This window comes from Bos grunniens, chromosome 3, assembly GCF_055505025.1.
Source record: "Bos grunniens cultivar Pamir isolate PY7600 chromosome 3, Bosgru_T2T1.0, whole genome shotgun sequence".
Lineage (NCBI taxonomy): Eukaryota > Metazoa > Chordata > Mammalia > Artiodactyla > Bovidae > Bos > Bos grunniens.
In genome coordinates, this window is record NC_141167.1 from 67171061 (window position 1) to 67190465 (window position 19405).

The window sequence follows — 19405 nt, forward strand, 5'->3', positions numbered from 1 at the left end:
TGAAAGAGACACATGTACCCCAATGTTCATTGCAGCACTATTTACAATAACTAGGATATGGAAGCAACCTAGATGTTCATTGGCAGACGAATGGATAAGGAAGTTGTAGTACATATACTCAATGGAATATTACTCAGCTATAAAAAGGAACACATTTGAGTCAGTTCTAATGAGGTGAATAAAACAGGAGCCTATTATATAGAGTGAAGTAGTCAGAAAGAGAAACACAAATACTATATATTAATGCATATATATGGAATTTAGAAAGATGGTAATGATGATCCTATATGGAGGGAGCAAAAGAGAAACAGATGTAAAGAACAGACTTTTGGAGTCTGTGGGAGAAGGCCAGGGTGGGATGACTTGAGAGAATAGCATTGAAAAATGTATATTACCATAGGTAAAATAGATGGCCAGTGTAATTCAATGCATGAAGCAGGACAACCAAAGCCGGTGCCCTGGGATAACCCAGAGGGGTGGGGTGGGGAGGGAGGAGGGAAGAGGGGTTCAGGATAGGGGGCACAAGTGTATCCATGGCTGATTAATGTCAATGTATGGCAAAAACTGTCACAAAATTGTAAAGTAATTATCCTCCAATTAAAATATATTGATTTTCTTAAAAAAGAATCCCCCATGTATTTCTACTTTAATAGTGCCAGAAGCATGATAATATTCAATTCATTATAGTCACTTAAATATTTAAGACTTTTGTGTTGTTTTTGCATGTTAAGTTTGAGATGTTTCTTACACATCTAAATGGAGACTTGTAATCAACTAGATACACAATTTTGTACCTGAGAGTGGTGGTCATGATTGCTTATATAAATGTCATGGTAACTGACATAAAGTGCTAGTGAAAGTCCAAGGCTGGATGAGATGCCCTAGGGACTAGGAAAAGAAGAATAGAAGCCCAAGAATCAAAGAACCACCATACTTAAAGGCCAAGAAGAAGCTGAATGAGAACTTGAGTTTTAGAGGATACCGAGGGTTTGTCAATGGATATTTGTAGGGGGAGGTGATCAAATATGACTGCAGTTTCATCCCCTGAGGTGGAGCCAGGCAATTGGAGTATGCTCACCCTCTTCTCCATCTTTGGAACATGCATTGCACTTGCCTTCCCCATGCTGGAAGCTGCACACGGACACAGCCTCTTTGAGATAGTAATGTGGTGCTAAGACCATCTGGACTGTGTACTCACCGGATCCAGTTTAGGAGTCTAAAGAGACCTTTAAAATTTGGCGGGTGGGTCCAAAATTTTTGGTGGGTGGGAATCTGTTAGTCTTCCAGTCACCTAAGAAAAGATACCTAAGTAAATCCTCTTGCTTATTAAACCTGCCACCTGCCAATCTCAAGTGATCTGCCATCCTCTTTTGTCTCTCCTTACTGTCTGGGTGAGCTTCCCAGGTGGTACCAGTGGTAAAGAACCCTCCTGCTAATGCAGAAGACTTAAGAGACATGGGTTTGATCTCTGGGTTAGTAAGACCCTCTGGAGGAGGGCATGGCAATGCACTCCAGAATTATTGCCTGGAGAATCCCTTCGACAAACGAGCCTGGTGGGCCACAGTCCATAGGGTCACAAACAATCAGACATGACTGATCGACTTAGCACACACACATATACATGCTATCTAGGGACTAGGGTCAGCTTCAGATTACACACAGGAAGCTCCTGAGGAGATTGTGACCCAAAAATATTAACTCAGATAGAAGGCATACAGAACCTTGTGCAGCTAAGTTGCCAGGAGCCACCACGGGAGATTCCACCCATGACAAAGGTCATGAGGAGAAGACCTGACAGGCAAAGGTGGATCAGGATTTGAGGGACTCCCTGGACCTGCTCGAGCATCTACCCCAAAACCAAAGTCTGTCTATCTACTGTTTACTATATTATGCCTTTCACCAAACTTCTGACATTAACAGGGGGCTATCCCCGACCACCTTTCTCTGAAGAAAATCAACTTAAAGCTCTAGTTAATAAGTCTCCTGGGCTTGAAAGGAGCATTTTAATTCTAACCCCTCTATTACTATTTTAGCTTGCTTGGCAGGTTTATCTACACTCTTGCAACTAACGCACACGATTGTTCACAACACCCCAAGCATAACCTTTGAGTGATAAAAAAGCTTTACTAGAATAATACTGCATTGTTGAGCCAATGTTTGCTACCGAGTTTCCTTGTCCTTTACCCAATGTGCGCCTGGGAGTGGATTAGCTAGTATAGTTGGTATGCAAGAAATACAAGCAGTAGCCTTGGCATTAGCAACATAAGACCCTTGAGTTAATACGTTCGTTCTTTGTTGTAACCCACTGCACCTTTGCTCCATAAGAATGTAGCTCTGTTTCCTGAGGGGGACTGCAGACTGGAAAGATAAAGAGAAAGCAGGTTTTCTGGTTGATCAACCTTTATCAAGAAAGAGTTACAAAATGTTAACAGGCTGCAGTGCCAGAAGACAATGTATATAACATAAGACCCTTGTTTATGAATAGCTATGCAAAAAATGTCCTGGTTTTGATAAAGGTAAAATTTATGTAATGTTGAGCTGATTCTGCATGGCTTTGTATCTTTCACTTCTGGAAATGTGTAACTCAGGGTATAAAATCCCCTTTTGAAAATAAAGCTGCAGACCCGTTCCACCTAAGCTGGGTCTCCCCGTGTCATTCTTTCTCTCTCTCTCTCTCTCACTCTCTCTCTCTGTTTTTTCAGGCTGATTCCCTGAAGCACAGAGGCTCTCTGAGTTCACTTTTTTCCCCAGGCTTCTAAGACCCAATCGAGGAGGCACTCTGCGTCTCCACTCTGGAGGGAAGTTGCTCTGCATTTTTGCTCCATCGAGAGGATGCCTGTGGCCTCTGTGAACAGAGCAAGTCCCATGTCAGGGGATTTATTGGCTTTCTGTGTAAACCAAGGAATATAAGCCTCTTTTTCTCTCCTTTACTTTCTCTCTTGCTGACGCCGTCCATCCTGAGGGTATCCCTGGATCCTGCTGGGGCTTGACTCCGGCACTAAGTGTCTGAGGATGATGTGTGATCAGAAAGGCTTGGGCTTTGGGTGGTGATTGAGGTAAACAGGGATGGTGAGCATAAGCATAATGGGGTTCATTAAGGAGGGGACTCCTGAATTCTTCTGCAGTGGACCACCAGTGTAATTGTTGATAAAATGAAGCTGTTCTTTTCTAGATTTTATGTTGTCTAGTCCACAAAAAGGATACTGTAGTTGGTCAATGGCATGCTGATTGATGGCTCCTATGCTGTTGTATACAAATGTGCTGCTCAGGAGAATTGCCAGGGCAAAGATCCAGGAGTCATTCTGGTTGTCTCCCTAGAAGTCATTGGAGAAGCCACGTCAAGTAACTAAGAGCACATGATTCCAGTTCAGATGGACAGACTCTGAATCCATCTGTCTCTATTTGGAAACACATTAATCATTTCCCTATGCAAAGTTTTATCCATCTGTATATGATTTTAAAAACATAAAATCAATGCTGTAGTGAAATTTAAATAAGACTTTATATAACTGCATATGAGAGTGTAAAGCAAATAAGCACTTGATCAGGTAATAGAATTCAAACCTATCTCCTGAACTGAGATTATGACCTTCTATTCCCATGACATATCATGATGAAGCACCTTTTAAACAGTAGTTAAAATGTACCCCTTTAACAAAAATTTTCTAAGACTTCTAAGACTAGCAATGTATGATCCTTTATGAACAAAGCTGTTGTCATCAGGTCTTATACTCTGCTTCTCTCACTAATCTTACAGCTGCAGATAACACTATTTCCACCATCTTTCTGGATTCCCACTCTGACAAGTCAGACATGTTTATAAACTTTCTAGTTAGGTTTAGATGCACCTTCAGTAGCTTTATTAGAATGTTTTCCTACAATATGAAAGGAAATGACTTAAGAAATCATTAGTCATTATTTTATGGGTTACAAAAAATATCAGTGGGCCTTGCTGACCACTCTCAATGCTTATATGTGTGGCCAAGATATGCAACAATTCTTAAATTAGCCCATTATTCTCATATTTAGTGTTTAGTGCTCTCACATAAAGCTCACTTTGGATTGCTTCAAATTGCATTTGAGGTCAAATCTTGAGCACAAACAAGTAAATAAAATAAAATAAAATAAAACTATAATGCTGCTGCTATTAGTCGCTTCAGTCGTGTCTGACTCTGTGCGACCCCATAGATGGCAGCTCACCAGGCTCCCCCATCCCTGGGATTCTCCAGGCAAGAACACTGGAGTGGGTTGCCATTTCCTTCTCCAATGCATGAAAGGGAAAAGTGAAAGTGAAGTCGCTCAGTTGTGTCCGACTCTTAGCGACCCCATGGACTGCAGCCTGCCAGGCTCCTGCATCCATGGGATTTTCCAAGCAAGAGTACTGGAGTGGGGTGCCATTGCCTTCTCCGAAAACTATAATACATTAATAGTATATATTTGAAGCACAATTCAAAGGGTGGGAAGTGATAGTGTGAGAAGGGCTACTGATTTGACATAAACAGGATTAGAAGATTTATTTCTTTACCTTCTCCACATCCCCCAGGCCCTCGGTATCAAGCAGAACCAGAGTATGGTCTGGCTTCTTCGGATGAGGCATACACCACATCCAGATGCCTTTTGTGTTAGACTGCACCGTGGAGCCCACAGAGAAGCCTGCAAGGGGTCATGGGGAAAAGAGAGGATGGATTTTTAATAGCAGGTGGATTAGATCTGGAAATTGAGACATTAGGTAATAAAGTCAAGGTTTAAAGAAATAAATGAAAGCATAATCAATATTGATCTTAATTATGAGAAAAAGAATTTGGAGCATTTAGTACAAACTGAAATTTTTGTATTACCTTAGAGATCACTATAAGCTTGATGTTAATCCACATACATTTTAGTAAATGTTTTATTGTTTTATTATTAACTATGTTAGTTTTATTTATAACTACTGTACTCCTTTCAGAAAGACATGTTCATACTTTAAAGAGGAAGTTAAAGCAAAGTGGGAAGAAAGAGTTGACTCTTGTCCTTCAGCACAGAATGAATGTTAGAAGCCCATCACCAAAATGAAAGTTAGCTTTCAATATCCCTCCCAGGTCTCTCACTTCCTCTCCTCACATCACTGTGCTGCACGCAGGGAGTGTGGGTGGACAGAAGGGACTTGGCTGGGCTCTGCCTATGTCACTCACCCTTGTTCTTCCCGGCCAGCTTGTTCAACAGGTAGGACTTGCCTGTGCGGTAGAGGCCCACGATAGCCACCACCACAACAGGCTGCTTGATGGCAGACAGGATCTTCAGAGCTTCTGGATTAACCAGCAGTTGCCCATTGATGTTCTCAATGAGGCACTTTGGGGCTGGCATGTGGATCTCTGAGGCCATGTCCAGGGTGTTCTCTGATCTTCAAGGGAAAAGATGGTATGGAAAGCAACATTTAGTCAGTGAGCTGAGTGAGAACTTTACAGTTAGGACCAAAATTTGGTTTTCTCCTTGAACTTTTTTCCTTATGTGTTTTAAAAAGCCCAATGGCATGAAATGTCCTATAGATATCAATTAGGTCTAACTCGTCTACTGTATCATTTAAAGTTTGTGTTTCCTTGTTAATTTTCTGTTTAGTTGATCTATCCATAGGTGTGAGTGGGGTATTAAAGTCTCCCACTATTATTGTGTTATTGTTAATTTCTCCTTTCATACTTGTTAGCATTTGTCTTACATACTGCGGTGCTCCTGTGTTGGGTGCATATATATTTATAATTGTTATATCTTCTTCTTGGATTGATCCTTTGATCATTATGTAGTGACCTTCTCTGTCTCTTTTCACAGCCTTTGTTTTAAAGTCTATTTTATCTGATATGAGTATTGCTACTCCTGCTTTCTTTTGGTCCCTATTTGCATGGAAAATCTTTTTCCAGCCCTTCACTTTCAGTCTGTATGTGTCCCCTGTTTTGAGGTGGGTCTCCTGTAGACAACATATGTAGGGGTCTTGTTTTTGTATCCATTCAGCCAGTCTTTGTCTTTTGGTTGGGGTATTCAACCCATTTACGTTTAAGGTAATTACTGATAAGTATAATCCCGTTGCCATTTACTTTATTGTTTTGGGTTCGAATTTATACACCGTTTTTGTGTTTCCTGTCTAGAGAATATCCTTTAGTATTTGTTGGAGAGCTGGTTTGGTGGTGCTGAATTCTCTCAGCTTTTGCTTGTCTGAAAAGCTTTTGATTTCTCCTTCATACTTGAATGAAATCCTTGCTGGGTACAATAATCTGGGCTGTAGGTTATTTTCTTTCATCATTTTAAGTATGTCTTGCCATTCCCTCCTGGCTTGAAGAGTTTCTATTGAAAGATCAGCTGTTATCCTTATGGGAATTCCCTTGTGTGTTATTTGTTGTTTTTCCCTTGCTGCTTTTAATATTTGTTCTTTGTGTTTGATCTTTGTTAATTTGATTAATATGTGTCTTGGGGTGTTTCTCCTTGGGTTTATCCTGTCTGGGACTTTCTGGGTTTCTTGGACTTGGGTGATTATTTCCTTCCCCATTTTAGGGAAGTTTTCAACTATTATCTCCTCAAGTATTTTCTCATGGTCTTTCTTTTTGTCTTCTTCTTCTGGAACCCCTATGATTCGAATGTTGTAGCATTTAATATTGTCCTGGAGGTCTCTGAGATTGTCCTCATTTCTTTTAATTCGTTTTTCTTTTATCCTCTCTGATTCATTTATTTCTACCATTCTATCTTCTAATTCACTAATCCTATCTTCTGCCTCTGTTATTCTACTATTTGTTGCCCCCAGAGTGTTTTTAATTTCATTTATTGCATTATTCATTATATATTGACTCTTTTTTATTTCTTCTAGGTCCTTGTTAAACCTTTCTTGCATCTTCTCAATCCTTGTCTCCAGGCTATTTATCTGTGATTCCATTTTAATTTCAAGATTTTGGATCAATTTCACTATCATTATTCGGAATTCTTTATCAGGTAGATTCCCTATCTCTTCCTCTTTAGTTTGGTTTGGTGGGCATTTATCCTGTTCTTTTATCTGCTGGGTATTCCTCTGTCTCTTCATCTTGTTTAAATTGCTGAGTTTGGGGTGTCCTTTCTGTATTCTGGCAGTTTGTGGAGTTCTCTTTATTGTGGCTTTTCCTCACTGTATGTGGGTTTGTACAGGTGGCTTGTCAAGGTTTCCTGGTTAGGGAAGCTTGTGTCGGTGTTCTGGTGGGTGGAGCTGTATTTCTTCTCTCTGGAGTGCAATGAAATGTCCAGTAATGAATGGCGTCCACAGGCGTCTGCACTGCTTCTCTGTTGGGGGAGTTACCGTAGGGCTCGCAATCTGTGAGTTTTAATTGTTTATTTATTTTTTCTCCCTGTTATGTTGCTCTCTGTGCTTCCAAAGCTCGGCACAGATTCGGCAGTGAGCATTTCATCCCAAAACAATGAATTTCACCTTTTTCTCAAGCGCACATGGAACCTTCTCCAGGATAGATCACATCCTGGGTCATAAAGCTAGCCTTGGTAAATTCAAAAAAATAGAAATCATTCCAAGCATCTTTTCTGACCACAATGCAGTAAGATTAGATCTCAATTACAGGAGAAAAACTATTAAAAATTCCAGCATATGGAGGCTGAACAACACGCTGCTGAATAACCAACAAATCACAGAAGAAATCAAAAAAGAAATCAAAATTTGCATAGAAATGAATGAAAATGAAAACACAACAACCCAAAACCTGTGGGACACGGTAAAAGCAGTCCTAAGGGGAAAGTTCATAACAATACAGGCACACCTCAAGAAACGAGAAAAAAGTCAAATAAATAACCTAACTCTACACCTAAAGCAACTAGAAAAGGAAGAAATGAAGAACCCCAGGGTTAATAGAAGGAAAGAAATCTTAAAAATTAGAGCAGAAATAAATGCAAAAGAAACAAAAGAGACCATAGCAAAAATCAACAAAACCAAAAGCTGGTTCTTTGAAAGGATAAATAAAATTGAGAAACCATTAGCCAGACTCATCAAGAAACAAAGGGAGAAAAATCAAATCAATAAAATTAGAAACGAAAATGGAGAGATCACAACAGACAACACAGAAATACAAAGGATCATAAGAGACTATTATCAACAATTATATACCAATAAAATGGACAACGAGGAAGAAATGGACAAATTCTTAGAAAAGTACAACTTTCCAAAACTCGACCAGGAAGAAATAGAAAATCTTAACAGACCCATCACAAGCATGGAAATTGAAACTGTAATCAAAAATCTTCCAGCAAACAAAAGCCCAGGTCCAGACGGCTTCACAGCTGAATTCTACCAAAAATTTAGAGAAGAGCTAACACCTATCCTGCTCAAACTCTTCCAGAAAATTGCAGAGGAAGGTAAACTTCCAAACTCATTCTATGAGGCCACCATCACCCTACTACCAAAACCTGACAAAGATCCCACAAAAAAAGAAAACTACAGGCCAATATCACTGATGAACATAGATGCAAAAATCCTTAACAAAATTCTAGCAATCAGAATCCAACAACACATTAAAAAGATCATACACCATGACCAAGTGGGCTTTATCCCAGGGATGCAAGGATTCTTCAATATCCGCAAATCAATCAATGTAATACACCACATTAACAAATTGAAAAATAAAAACCATATGATTATCTCAATAAATGCAGAGAAAGCCTTTGACAAAATTCAACACCCATTTATGATAAAAACTCTCCAGAAAGCAGGAATAGTAGGAACATATCTCAACATAATAAAAGCTATATATGACAAACCCACAGCAAACATTATCCTCAATGGTGAAAAATTGAAAGCATTTCCTCTAAAGTCAGGAACAAGACAAGAGTGCCCACTTTCACCATTACTATTCAACATAGTTTTGGAAGTTTTGGCCACAGCAATCAGAGCAGAAAAAGAAATAAAAGGAATCCAAATTGGAAAAGAAGAAGTAAATCTCTCACTGTTTGCAGATGACATGATCCTCTACATAGAAAACCCTAAAGACTCCACCAGAAAATTACTAGAAATAATCAATGACTATAGTAAAGTTGCAGGATATAAAATCAACACACAGAAATCCCTTGCATTCCTATACACTAATAATGAGAAAACTGAAAGAGAAATTAAGGAAACAATTCCATTCACCATTGCAATGGAAAGAATAAAATACTTGGGAATATATCTACCTAAAGAAACTAAAGACCTATATATAGAAAACTATAAAGCACTGGTGAAAGAAATCAAAGAGGACACTAATAGATGGAGAAATATACCATGTTCATGGATTGGAAGAATCAATATAGTGAAAATTAGTATACTACCCAAAACAATTTATAGATTCAATGCAATCCCTATCAAGCTACCAACAGTATTCTTCACAGAGCTAGAACAAATAATTTCACAATTTGTATGGAAATACAAAAAAACTCAAATAGCCAAAGCGATCTTGAGAAAGAAGAATGGAACTGGAGGAATCAACCTACCTGACTTCAGGCTCTACTACAAAGCCACAGTTATCAAGACAGTATGGTACTGGCACAAAGACAGAAATATAGATCAATGGAACAAAATAGAAAGCCCAGAGATAAATCCACGCACATATGGACACCTTATCTTTGACAAAGGAGGCAAGAATATACAATGGATTAAAGACAATCTCTTTAACAAGTGGTGCTGGGAAATCTGGTCAACCACTTGTAAAAGAATGAAACTAGAACACTTTCTAACACCATACACAAAAATAAACTCAAAATGGATTAAAGATCTCAACATAAGACCAGAAACTATAAAACTCCTAGAGGAGAACATAGGCAAAACACTCTCTGACATACATCACAGCAGGATCCTCTATGACCCACCTCCCAGAATATTGGAAATAAAAGCAAAAATAAACAAATGGGACCTAATTAACCTTAAAAGCTTCTGCACATCAAAGGAAACTATTAGCAAGGTGAAAAGACAGCCTTCAGAATGGGAGAAAATAATAGCAAATGAAGCAACTGACAAACAACTAATCTCAAAAATATACAAGCAACTCCTACAGCTCAACTCCAGAAAAATAAATGACCCAATCAAAAATTGGGCCAAAGAACTAAATAGACATTTCTCCAAAGAAGACATACAGATGGCTAACAAACACATGAAAAGATGCTCAACATCACTCATTATCAGAGAAATGCAAATCAAAACCACTATGAGGTACCATTTCACACCAGTCAGAATGGCTGCGATCCAAAAGTCTACAAATAATAAATGCTGGAGAGGGTGTGGAGAAAAGGGAACCCTCTTACACTGTTGGTGGGAATGCAAACTAGTACAGCCATTATGGAGAACAGTGTGGAGATTCCTTAAAAAACTGGAAATAGAACTGCCTTATGATCCAGCAATCCCACTGCTGGGCATACACACTGAGGAAACCAGAAGGGAAAGAGACACATGTACCCCAATGTTCATCGCAGCACTGTTTATAATAGCCAGGACATGGAAGCAATCTAGATGTCCATCAGCAGATGAATGGATAAGAAAGCTATGGTACATACACACAATGGAGTATTACTCAGCCATTAAAAAGAATACATTTGAATCAGTTCTAATGAGGTGGATGAAACTGGTGCCTATTATACAGAGTGAAGTAAGCCAGAAGGAAAAACACCAATACAGTATACTAACACATATATATGGAATTTAGAAAGATGGTAACAGTAACCCTGTATACGAGACAGCAAAAGAGACACTGATGTATAGAACAGTCTTATAGACTCTCTGGGAGAGGGAGAGGGTGGGAAGATTTGGGAGAATGGCATTGAAACATGTAAAATATCATGTATGAAACGAGATGCCAGTCCAGGTTCGATGCACGATACTGGATGCTTGGGGCTAGAGCACTGGGACAACGCAGAGGGATGGTATGGGGAGGGAGGAGGGGGGAGGGTTCAGGATGAGGAACACATGTATACCTGTGGCGGATTCATTTTGATATTTGGCAAAACTGATACAATTTTGTAAAGTTTAAAAATAAAAAAATAAATTAAAAAAAAAGCCCAATGGCTTCTTTAATCTTGTACTATAGACTAGCCCACTGGTCTCTTTTAAAATAACTTTATTTTGAAGGAGATTACCCTTACACAGAAGCATACATTGGCTACAGAGAACTTCCAAATGCCATTTCCCCAGCTACCCTGCTATTAATATCTTATGTAACCACAGACAATGATTGAAAGAGGACTTTCAGATTGAAACAATACTATTAACTAAGCTATACACTTTTCCCCATGTCATCAGTTTTCCTTTTGTCCTAGTTGTTTTTGTCCTTTCTTTCCTTTTGTTCCTAGTGTCCTTTTCTGATCCAGGATGCAATTCAGAATCCTTTGTCACATTCACTCATTACCTTCGTTTAGTCTTCTCTCATCATTGGCAGTTCTTCATTTTTATTTTGTCTTTCATGACATTGTCATGTTAGAAGAGTATTGGCCTGTCATTTTGCAAAATATCCCTCTGTTTGGGTTTTTCTTATGGTTCCTCATAATTAGATTGAGGTTATGTTTTTCCCTTTTTTGGCAAGAATGCCGTGGTTGTGATGTTCTGCCGGTCTCGGTGTATCATATCAAAGGTTTCATAATGTCTATAGAACATACTCTGGTGCTGTGATGTTAACTCTGCTCACTGAGTTTAGGTGTTGCCTGCCAGATTTCTCCACTTTAAAGTTACAGTTACCTCCTTGTAATTAAAAAAGTTAACATGGGGGGAGATATTTTTGAGACTGCAGATATATTCTCCTCAAAGTTTCATATCGTTTTTTCAGTACTGATTTTAACATCCACTAATAATGATTCCTGCTTATAACAGTTATTACTGTGGTGCTTGACTGTAGGTTATTTGTACTTCACCATTCCTTCAACATTAGCTGAGGTTCTACTTCAAATAAGAGCTATCCCTTCTTCTCTATTTTTTTTCCTCATTCAATTATTTAGTTGTATCAGTATAGACTCATAGATAATTTTATTTTATTCTGTGGGGTTTAGTACTTTACTATCATTCCCTTGTGGCTCAGAAGTAAAGAATCTGCCTGCCAAGAAGGAAAGTCACATTCAAACCCTGGGTCGGAAAGATCCAGAGAAGGAAATGGTAACATACTCCAGTATTCTTGCCTGGAAAACCCCATGGACAGAGGAACCTGGTGGGCTATAGTCCACAGGGTCACAAAAAGTCAGACACAACTGAGTGACTAAACAACAACAAACAAATTATTATTTACTTATTGCTTAATTTGCCCCAGATTTGTTCTTTGAGAGCTTCTTCGACCTGGCTCCTGGGTCGTTTGGCCATGCTTCCATCATATTCTAAGCACTTTTTTACTTTGTGGCACCACAAGGTATTCCTGGTCCATCTTGTACTTTGTCTGAGTTAGCTCTAGATTTGGCCATTTCTCCCAGAAACCCTGATTCCTTTCTTTGGATAACAGAACTTTGATGCCAGGATATAACTCTAGGTGTGTACCTTATTTCTAGGTCCCCTCAGTGGGCCAAATTCAGAAATACATGTATGAATAGTAGCACGTGTAGATACATCTGTATTTATTTCTGTCTTTCTGTATGCAGCCTTAATTTCCTGCTGATGTTTTTAATTGGAGGATAATTGCTTTACAATGTTGCGTTGGTTTCTGCTATATAACAGCATGAATCATTCATAAGCACATACATATCCCCTCCCTTCTGACCCTTGCTCTCACCCCACCATCCCACCCCTCTAGGTTGTCACAGTGCCAGGCTGGACTCCCTATGTTATATACTGCTCATGTTTCTTATTGCAATTCAACACAACAGGAATTACTCAAGCTTTACCTTGCAACTCCATACTCTGACTATGAAAGCCACAGCTCTTAGTATCATAAATTTGCTTATGTGCTCAGTCCTAGTATATGTATAAAGTAGTTTCAAAGTTGCTAATCCATATCTTGGTGATAAATAGATTTACTAATGAAAGTGCATTATTAAGATACGGTTGTTTTTGTCTTTAATCTAATATATATAGTCAAAACACTGTATTCTGAAATTCTTAGATTAGTTCTTTCCTTCCTCATCCTCTTGAGCTGTTAGTTTATTCATTTGTAACACAGTCAGTTTCATTTGTTACTATATGTGCTTCATTTAGGACTCCCCCACATCTTGGTTGGGCTTCTGTGGTAGCTCAGAATCCACCTGCCATGTGGGAGACCTGACTCCCTGGGTTGGGAAGATCCCCCAGAGAAAGAAATGGCTACCCACTCCACTATTCTTGTTTGGAGAATTCCATGGACAGAGGAGTCTGGCAAGCTACAGTCCATAAGGTTGCAAAGAGTCGGACATGACTAAGTGACTGACATTTTCACTTATTTCATATCTTGGCTAATTTTAGTATGTGATTATTTTTTGAGTATGTGAAACATTATGTAGTTGTGAGAGTCAGAGCTTTCCAAAAAGGTATACTCAGAGAAATGTCACTTTGTCTTCATCTGATCACTCCATTCCTGTTCCACCCTTCTATTCTTGAAAGCCCAGTAGTGTTCAACTCTGTGCGACCCCATGTAGCCCACCAGGCTCCTCTGCCCATGGGATTTCTATTCTTACTACCTCATAATCACCCATTCTCTGAGAATAAACCAATCTCATTAGTTTCTGGTTGATACTTCCTAGATATTCTTTCCATAAATCAGATATATTTTCTTATTCACATGTTTAATAAGAAAGATCACATTTTACAAATATATGGAAATCACTCTATATCACTTCATAGAAAGCTTGCTCACTCTTTTTGATGGATGTCTACTCCATTAAATGTATATACCATAGTTTACTTAACCACTCCTATGTGTGGGCACTTAGATTGCTTGTAGTGTTTTTCAATTACAGTACTGCAATGAATAACCCTGCTTTCATATTGTTGCAGATGTTTCTTCAGAATAGATTCCTGGGAATGTGGTTGCTCTGTCAAAAGGCAAGAGTATATACTTTTGTTGCTTGTTGCCAAATTCTTTTGTAGAAGAAGGGTATCAGTCAGTTCACTGACTCCAGTTCACTGGAGTCACTCAGTCGTGTCTGACTCTTTGCGACCCCATGAATCGCAGCACGCCAGGCCTCCCTGTCCATCACCAACTCCTGGAGTTCACTCAGACTCACGTCCATTGAGTCAGTGATGCCATCCAGCCATCTCATCCTCTGTCGTCCCCTTCTCCTCCTGCCCCCAATCCCTCTCAGCATCAGAGTCTTTTCCAGTGAGTCAACTCTTCTCATGAGGTGGCCAAAGTACTGGAGTTTCAGCTTTAGCATCATTCCTTCCAAAGAAATCCCAGGGCTGATCTCTTTCAGAATGGACTGGTTGGATCTCCTTGCAGTTCAAGGGACTCTCAAGAGTCTTCTCCAACACCACAGTTCAAAAGCATCAATTCTTCAGCACTCAGCTATCTTCACAGTCCAACACTCACATCCATTCATGACCGCTAGAAAACCATAGCCTTGACTAGACGGACCTTTGTTGGCAAAGTAATGTCTCTGCTTTTCAACATGCTATCTAGGTTGGCCATAACTTTTCTTCCAAGGAGTAAGCGTCTTTTAATTTCATGGCTGCAGTCACCATCTGCAGTGATTTTGGAGCCCAAAAAAATAAAGTCTGACACTGTTTCCCCATCTATTTCCCATGAAGTGATAGGACCAGATGCCATAATCTTAGTTTTCTGAATGTTGAGCTTTAAGCCAACTTTTTCACTCTCTACTTTCACTTTCATCAAGAGGCTTTTTTGTTCCTCTTCACTTTCTGCCATAAGGGTAGTGTCATACCAGACTGCATTTCCACTGGCTCAGCTTGTATTACATTTCCATAACACGGAGATATTTTTTCCTTGTATCTCACATATTCTGACTTCATTACAAAATTTCCTTTCAAAGCTTCTCACCTTCAAATTTTAATATTTGGACAGGACACCCTGAGCTGTCTCACCTCAAGCATATATAACAGGCAGCCTGCTCCTGGGGAATATTATGTCAAACATTTATATAATGTGAAACACATGCCATCCTAACCCAGTCTTGGACCTGGTTTCTCCCAAGTCTGTTCCTAGGCAAGCTCTGGATCAGACTGAGACTCAGGGTCCCCAGTAGCTTCCTCCTCAGGCACTCCTGAGCTGCCATAATCCACCCTGTCTAGTGACTCACTGGTTCTTAACCATTGATCTGCATCTGAATTCATGTGTTTTGGTCCAAGACTGATACCTCTAATCTGAATCTCACTCTTCATGACAGATTAAAATTACAATGGAGTAATCATAGTTCAGACATATAAAACTAGTGTTGAGTGCCATTAAGAATTTAGTCTAAGACATATCCTAGCACCATGAAAAGCTTGAATTTTCTCTGACCTGTATCACACCTAAGGACAGCATCAGCTGTATTTGGGACAACATCTGCTACTTGCAACTTTATGGTTCAGGATTCCCTCCTCCCCCCACCCTGTGGAACTTTAAAACCATGTCAGCGATTTAAACCAATTTAAAATCAATTCAGTAACCAATTCAGGTCCTTACTTTTTGTCTTAATTATAATCCTTAACACAGAATTGTAAATAACTGTTCTTAGTTTTGACCTTACTAAACTTTTTCTATTTTGTAGTCAAGAGGAACACAAGCTTTTAAGTGCTTCTTGAACTTGTCTCCCAGGCTGCAGTCCTAATAAACCTTGAGTAAAACACCTCTTCATTTTAATCAGGTCATAGTTTCTGAAATTTTTGTTAACACTCTATATTTCACTTAATTATGTTACCAAATTTTGACCTCCTTGTGTTTGAAGATCGATTCTTTATTATCTCCGCATATATCAACTGGCATATTGCTTTTAATTACCTCAGGTAACGAAGCTACTCTTATGAAACATGATCTTATAAACGATCATGTTTCCTCTCTGACCTCTGTTCTATATAAAGTATTTATTCGCATGATTTTAGTCATGACCTCTTTAACCAGGACTTGATGATTTGATAATTTTATAGCATTAAGAGAAATTGAAGTTTTCTTTTAGTAATGCCCTACTTACCTTGTTAACTTCAATGTCTCAATCCCTGTAACCAGAAGTGATCATGATAAAATTTTTATTAACTTTTTGAGATATCAACAAAGACAGACTAAGGGATGCTGGTTTTTATTCTTATCCTATAAGAAAGCATGATTGCTTCTATTATAGTTGATTACTTCTGACTTCTGGCTGAAGACTGGAATCTTATATGATGCCAGTCTTGCCACCTATCTGGCTTCCCATTTCTCTAGGGGTGGCTAAAAATAAAGCTTTTTTTTTTTTTTTCCTATGACAGTACTGTACTCATTTCCTCTTATAACAGTGGCCCACCAGGACTGCTGGCAAGAAGATTGTCTGGTTTTAACATGAGACATAGCACTTTCATAAAATGAGAATCAATCAGTTACTGACCAGAAAAAGTGGCTGCACAAAGATTTGTAAGCTCCCAAATTACAATAACCTGTAGCCTTTTTTTGTAGACCCCAAGTTCTAGCACTTGGAAAGTTTGCAATAAAGACAGAAGTGAACTCTGAGCTTTAGTTAGTGGGTTTTATAAAAAATAAAGACACTTTAATAAAGTATCAAGAAAGAATCTTGAAGCATTCCTGGCTCTCAGTTTAGACTCTGCCTCTGCTGGAACCTAATTCAGCACAGAGCTCAGCAGTGGGCACTTAGAGGACACCCTGCTGCCCAACATCAGACTTTCATCTGAACTCATGACAGATCAGGCTCTGCGCAGCCTGTCTTGGTATGATTGCTTTAGAGAAAGTGTGCTCCCTCCCATAAATCTCTTCCCACCCAGCCTCAGTCTTACCCGGGGGAGAGATCCTGTAGAGGTGAGCAGAAAGCTGCCTCAACTGGAAGGTTAGAAGAGCTTGTCCTCTTCGTGTTTCTTCTGAGTTTGGTTTCACTTTTCTCTCTCACTGGCAATTTGGCCTTTATTTTATCCCTCCAATCTCCTGGGGCTTCTCAGATTTTCCTCACCCAATGATAAGAAAGTGAAACTATCACGCAATGTCTGCAAAGAAATAGACAGCACTGAAACTGAAAGTAGAATCTAAGGCTACAAAGGAAATGCGAGAGCTATGCTAGTGAGAGAGCGTGACATGATTTCTCAACTGGAACCTTTAAATTTTATAATTAGAAAACATCTTAGAGACTGCTGAAAAGAAAAATCAGAGAAAGATCCATTGGATCAATTAAAATAATGCTGTTTATTTCTTGTTTGGAGACAGTTTGAAAAGTATTAGGATGAGAAAACCTACTATAATGATTTTCTAGGTCCAGTTAGATTCAGTCACAATGTAGCTGGTTACTCGTGTTTAGTAAGTGAGAACTGTAAGTTCTCCAGGGGAATGACTGTGTCATACATTTTTTTTTTTTTTTTTAATTCTCCATACTTAACCCTAGTACTGGCACTTAGTGCTTAATAAATAATAAAAAATGAGGTTATATTCCATTTTTTGCACACTTGATTCATACCCAGTGACAACTTCTATACATACATTATCCCCTCTTAGTCTTATACCACAATATTTTTACCACAATATTATTTACTTTTACCACAATATTAGAGAGATTTAATAATGTGCTAAAACCACAAGGTAGTAAGTATGATTGAACCCCAAAAGTCTTTCTCCAGAACCCATGCTATCAACTACCTCACTTAATACCTCTGTTGTTGCCAAGTGAACAACAGTAATAATAATGTTTCTTATTTATCAATTGCTTCCTAGGCCAAACTCTTCACATATTATTACCTATTACATATAATAATTAGCCAGCTTGAGTTCGTAGTCCTTGGGCTTTTTGGGGCTTCCCTTGTGGCTCAGCTGGTAAAGAATCTGCCTGCAATGCAGCAGACCTGGGTTTGATCCCTGGGTTGGGAAGATCCCCTAGAGAAGGGAAAAGCTACCCACTCCAATATTCTGGCCTGGAGAATTCCATGGACTGTATAGTCCATGGGGTCCCAAAGAGTCAGACACAACTGAGTGACTTTCACTTCCACTTTCTTTCACTTGGGCTCTTTTGATTGAGGACTTCCTTGGGAAAAGGCCTCTGTGCTCTACATCAGGAGGTCTAAGCCAGGATTCCCCAAAGGTCATTCTACTGAACAGTGAGCCTCTGGAATGCTCCTTGATAAAAATATTTCATGGCCAAATAAGTTTGAGAAGTATCTTGTTCCCCTGTTAGAGCTTTACTAGTAATAGAAAAGAGCAGAGGTAGGAAGGAAGGGAGGGAAGAAGGATTCTATAACTTATTTCTCACGTAATCCTTTTTCTGCTTCAAGTAACTGATGTTTCTGTATCCTGCTCTGTGTTGATTCATATAATCTTGTTTCAATGTTCAATCCATTTTCTGAGTTTGAGTTAAATTCTTTGAGTGGTTTCATTACTCTTTTCATGCTACCAAGGTCCCGCATATTTATCTGATTATATGGGAAGAGCACCTGGGAAGAGCAATTTTTCTTCTCTGTCTTTGAAAGTACCTAGCAAAGTTCTCAGCACATAGATGATGCACAAACACTTTTGATATAACAGCAGATGACTGAAAAACAGTGGCACTTAAACGTAATCAAATCCATATTATGCACCAACATTTGTTCCATGCATTCGGTATTAGTATTAGAAACAGTAAATGTAGAAATATAAGCAAAGTACTGGATTTGTCCCCATTTTACAGATGCTAAAACCTGAGGCCCTCAGAGACTGTGAATTGTCAGAAGTCCCAGACTAGTAAACATGAATTTGGACCTGAATTTGAAGCCATCTAGATCTGTCTGACTTTGAAGCCAATGCTCTTTCTATTAATGTATAGTTTAAGGCTCATAACAATACTTATATATGGGGTACTTACTATCCCCATATTTAATGAGGAAAAAGAGTCAGAGGGTAAGAAATATGTCAGCCTAAATATTCTTGTGGACTTTAAAACATACCCTTCATATGCTGGGTACAGTGTTCTATGGATATTCAATAGATATTCAGTAGAACTTAATAGAATTCAGTGGAATTCCTTTCTTTGCTCTCATTCCATTCTATGTCTCCAAATTTCCATCTAGCAGTATATACCAATAAATAGTAATATAATATAAATATGAATAAAACTAACCTTCACCTCCTATTTAGTTGAAGAAAATAGGAGGTAAGATTACCTCTTATTTAGTTGAAGAGAGAGTTAAATAATCAACTACTAAATGGCAAAGATGAGAATCAGTGGGAATAAGAAAAGCAAGTGTGGACAGAACAAATTATAATGCTTACACTGTGGTGGATGCTCATTTAAAATATTATCTGAGACTTATGCCTCAACTGAGAGCTTGAGGACCAGCCAGTAATCATTTAAAACTGGCAGAAATGATGATTTTTAAATGAATGATCCTAGGCTA

The 19405-nt window shown here is 38.8% G+C and overlaps 1 protein-coding gene across 2 annotated transcripts in view; it reads right to left on the bottom strand.

The window, feature by feature from the left end:
- Window positions 1-17090, bottom strand: part of LOC147375765 (guanylate-binding protein 2-like) — a 29730-nt gene extending 12640 nt beyond the window's left edge. For both annotated transcript variants that reach the window (XR_015160419.1, XM_086391018.1), the window contains exons 1-4: window positions 16832-17090; window positions 5175-5383; window positions 4526-4653; window positions 3205-3314 (exon numbers count right to left, since the gene is read on the bottom strand). Coding sequence is in view for 1 of the 2 variants with exons in the window: in XM_086391018.1 (XP_086247144.1) it covers window positions 3205-3314; window positions 4526-4653; window positions 5175-5364 (428 nt within the window). In the remaining variant the exon portion in view is untranslated. The remainder of the gene's footprint in view (window positions 1-3204; window positions 3315-4525; window positions 4654-5174; window positions 5384-16831) is intronic.
- Window positions 17091-19405: the final 2315 nt, after the last annotated feature.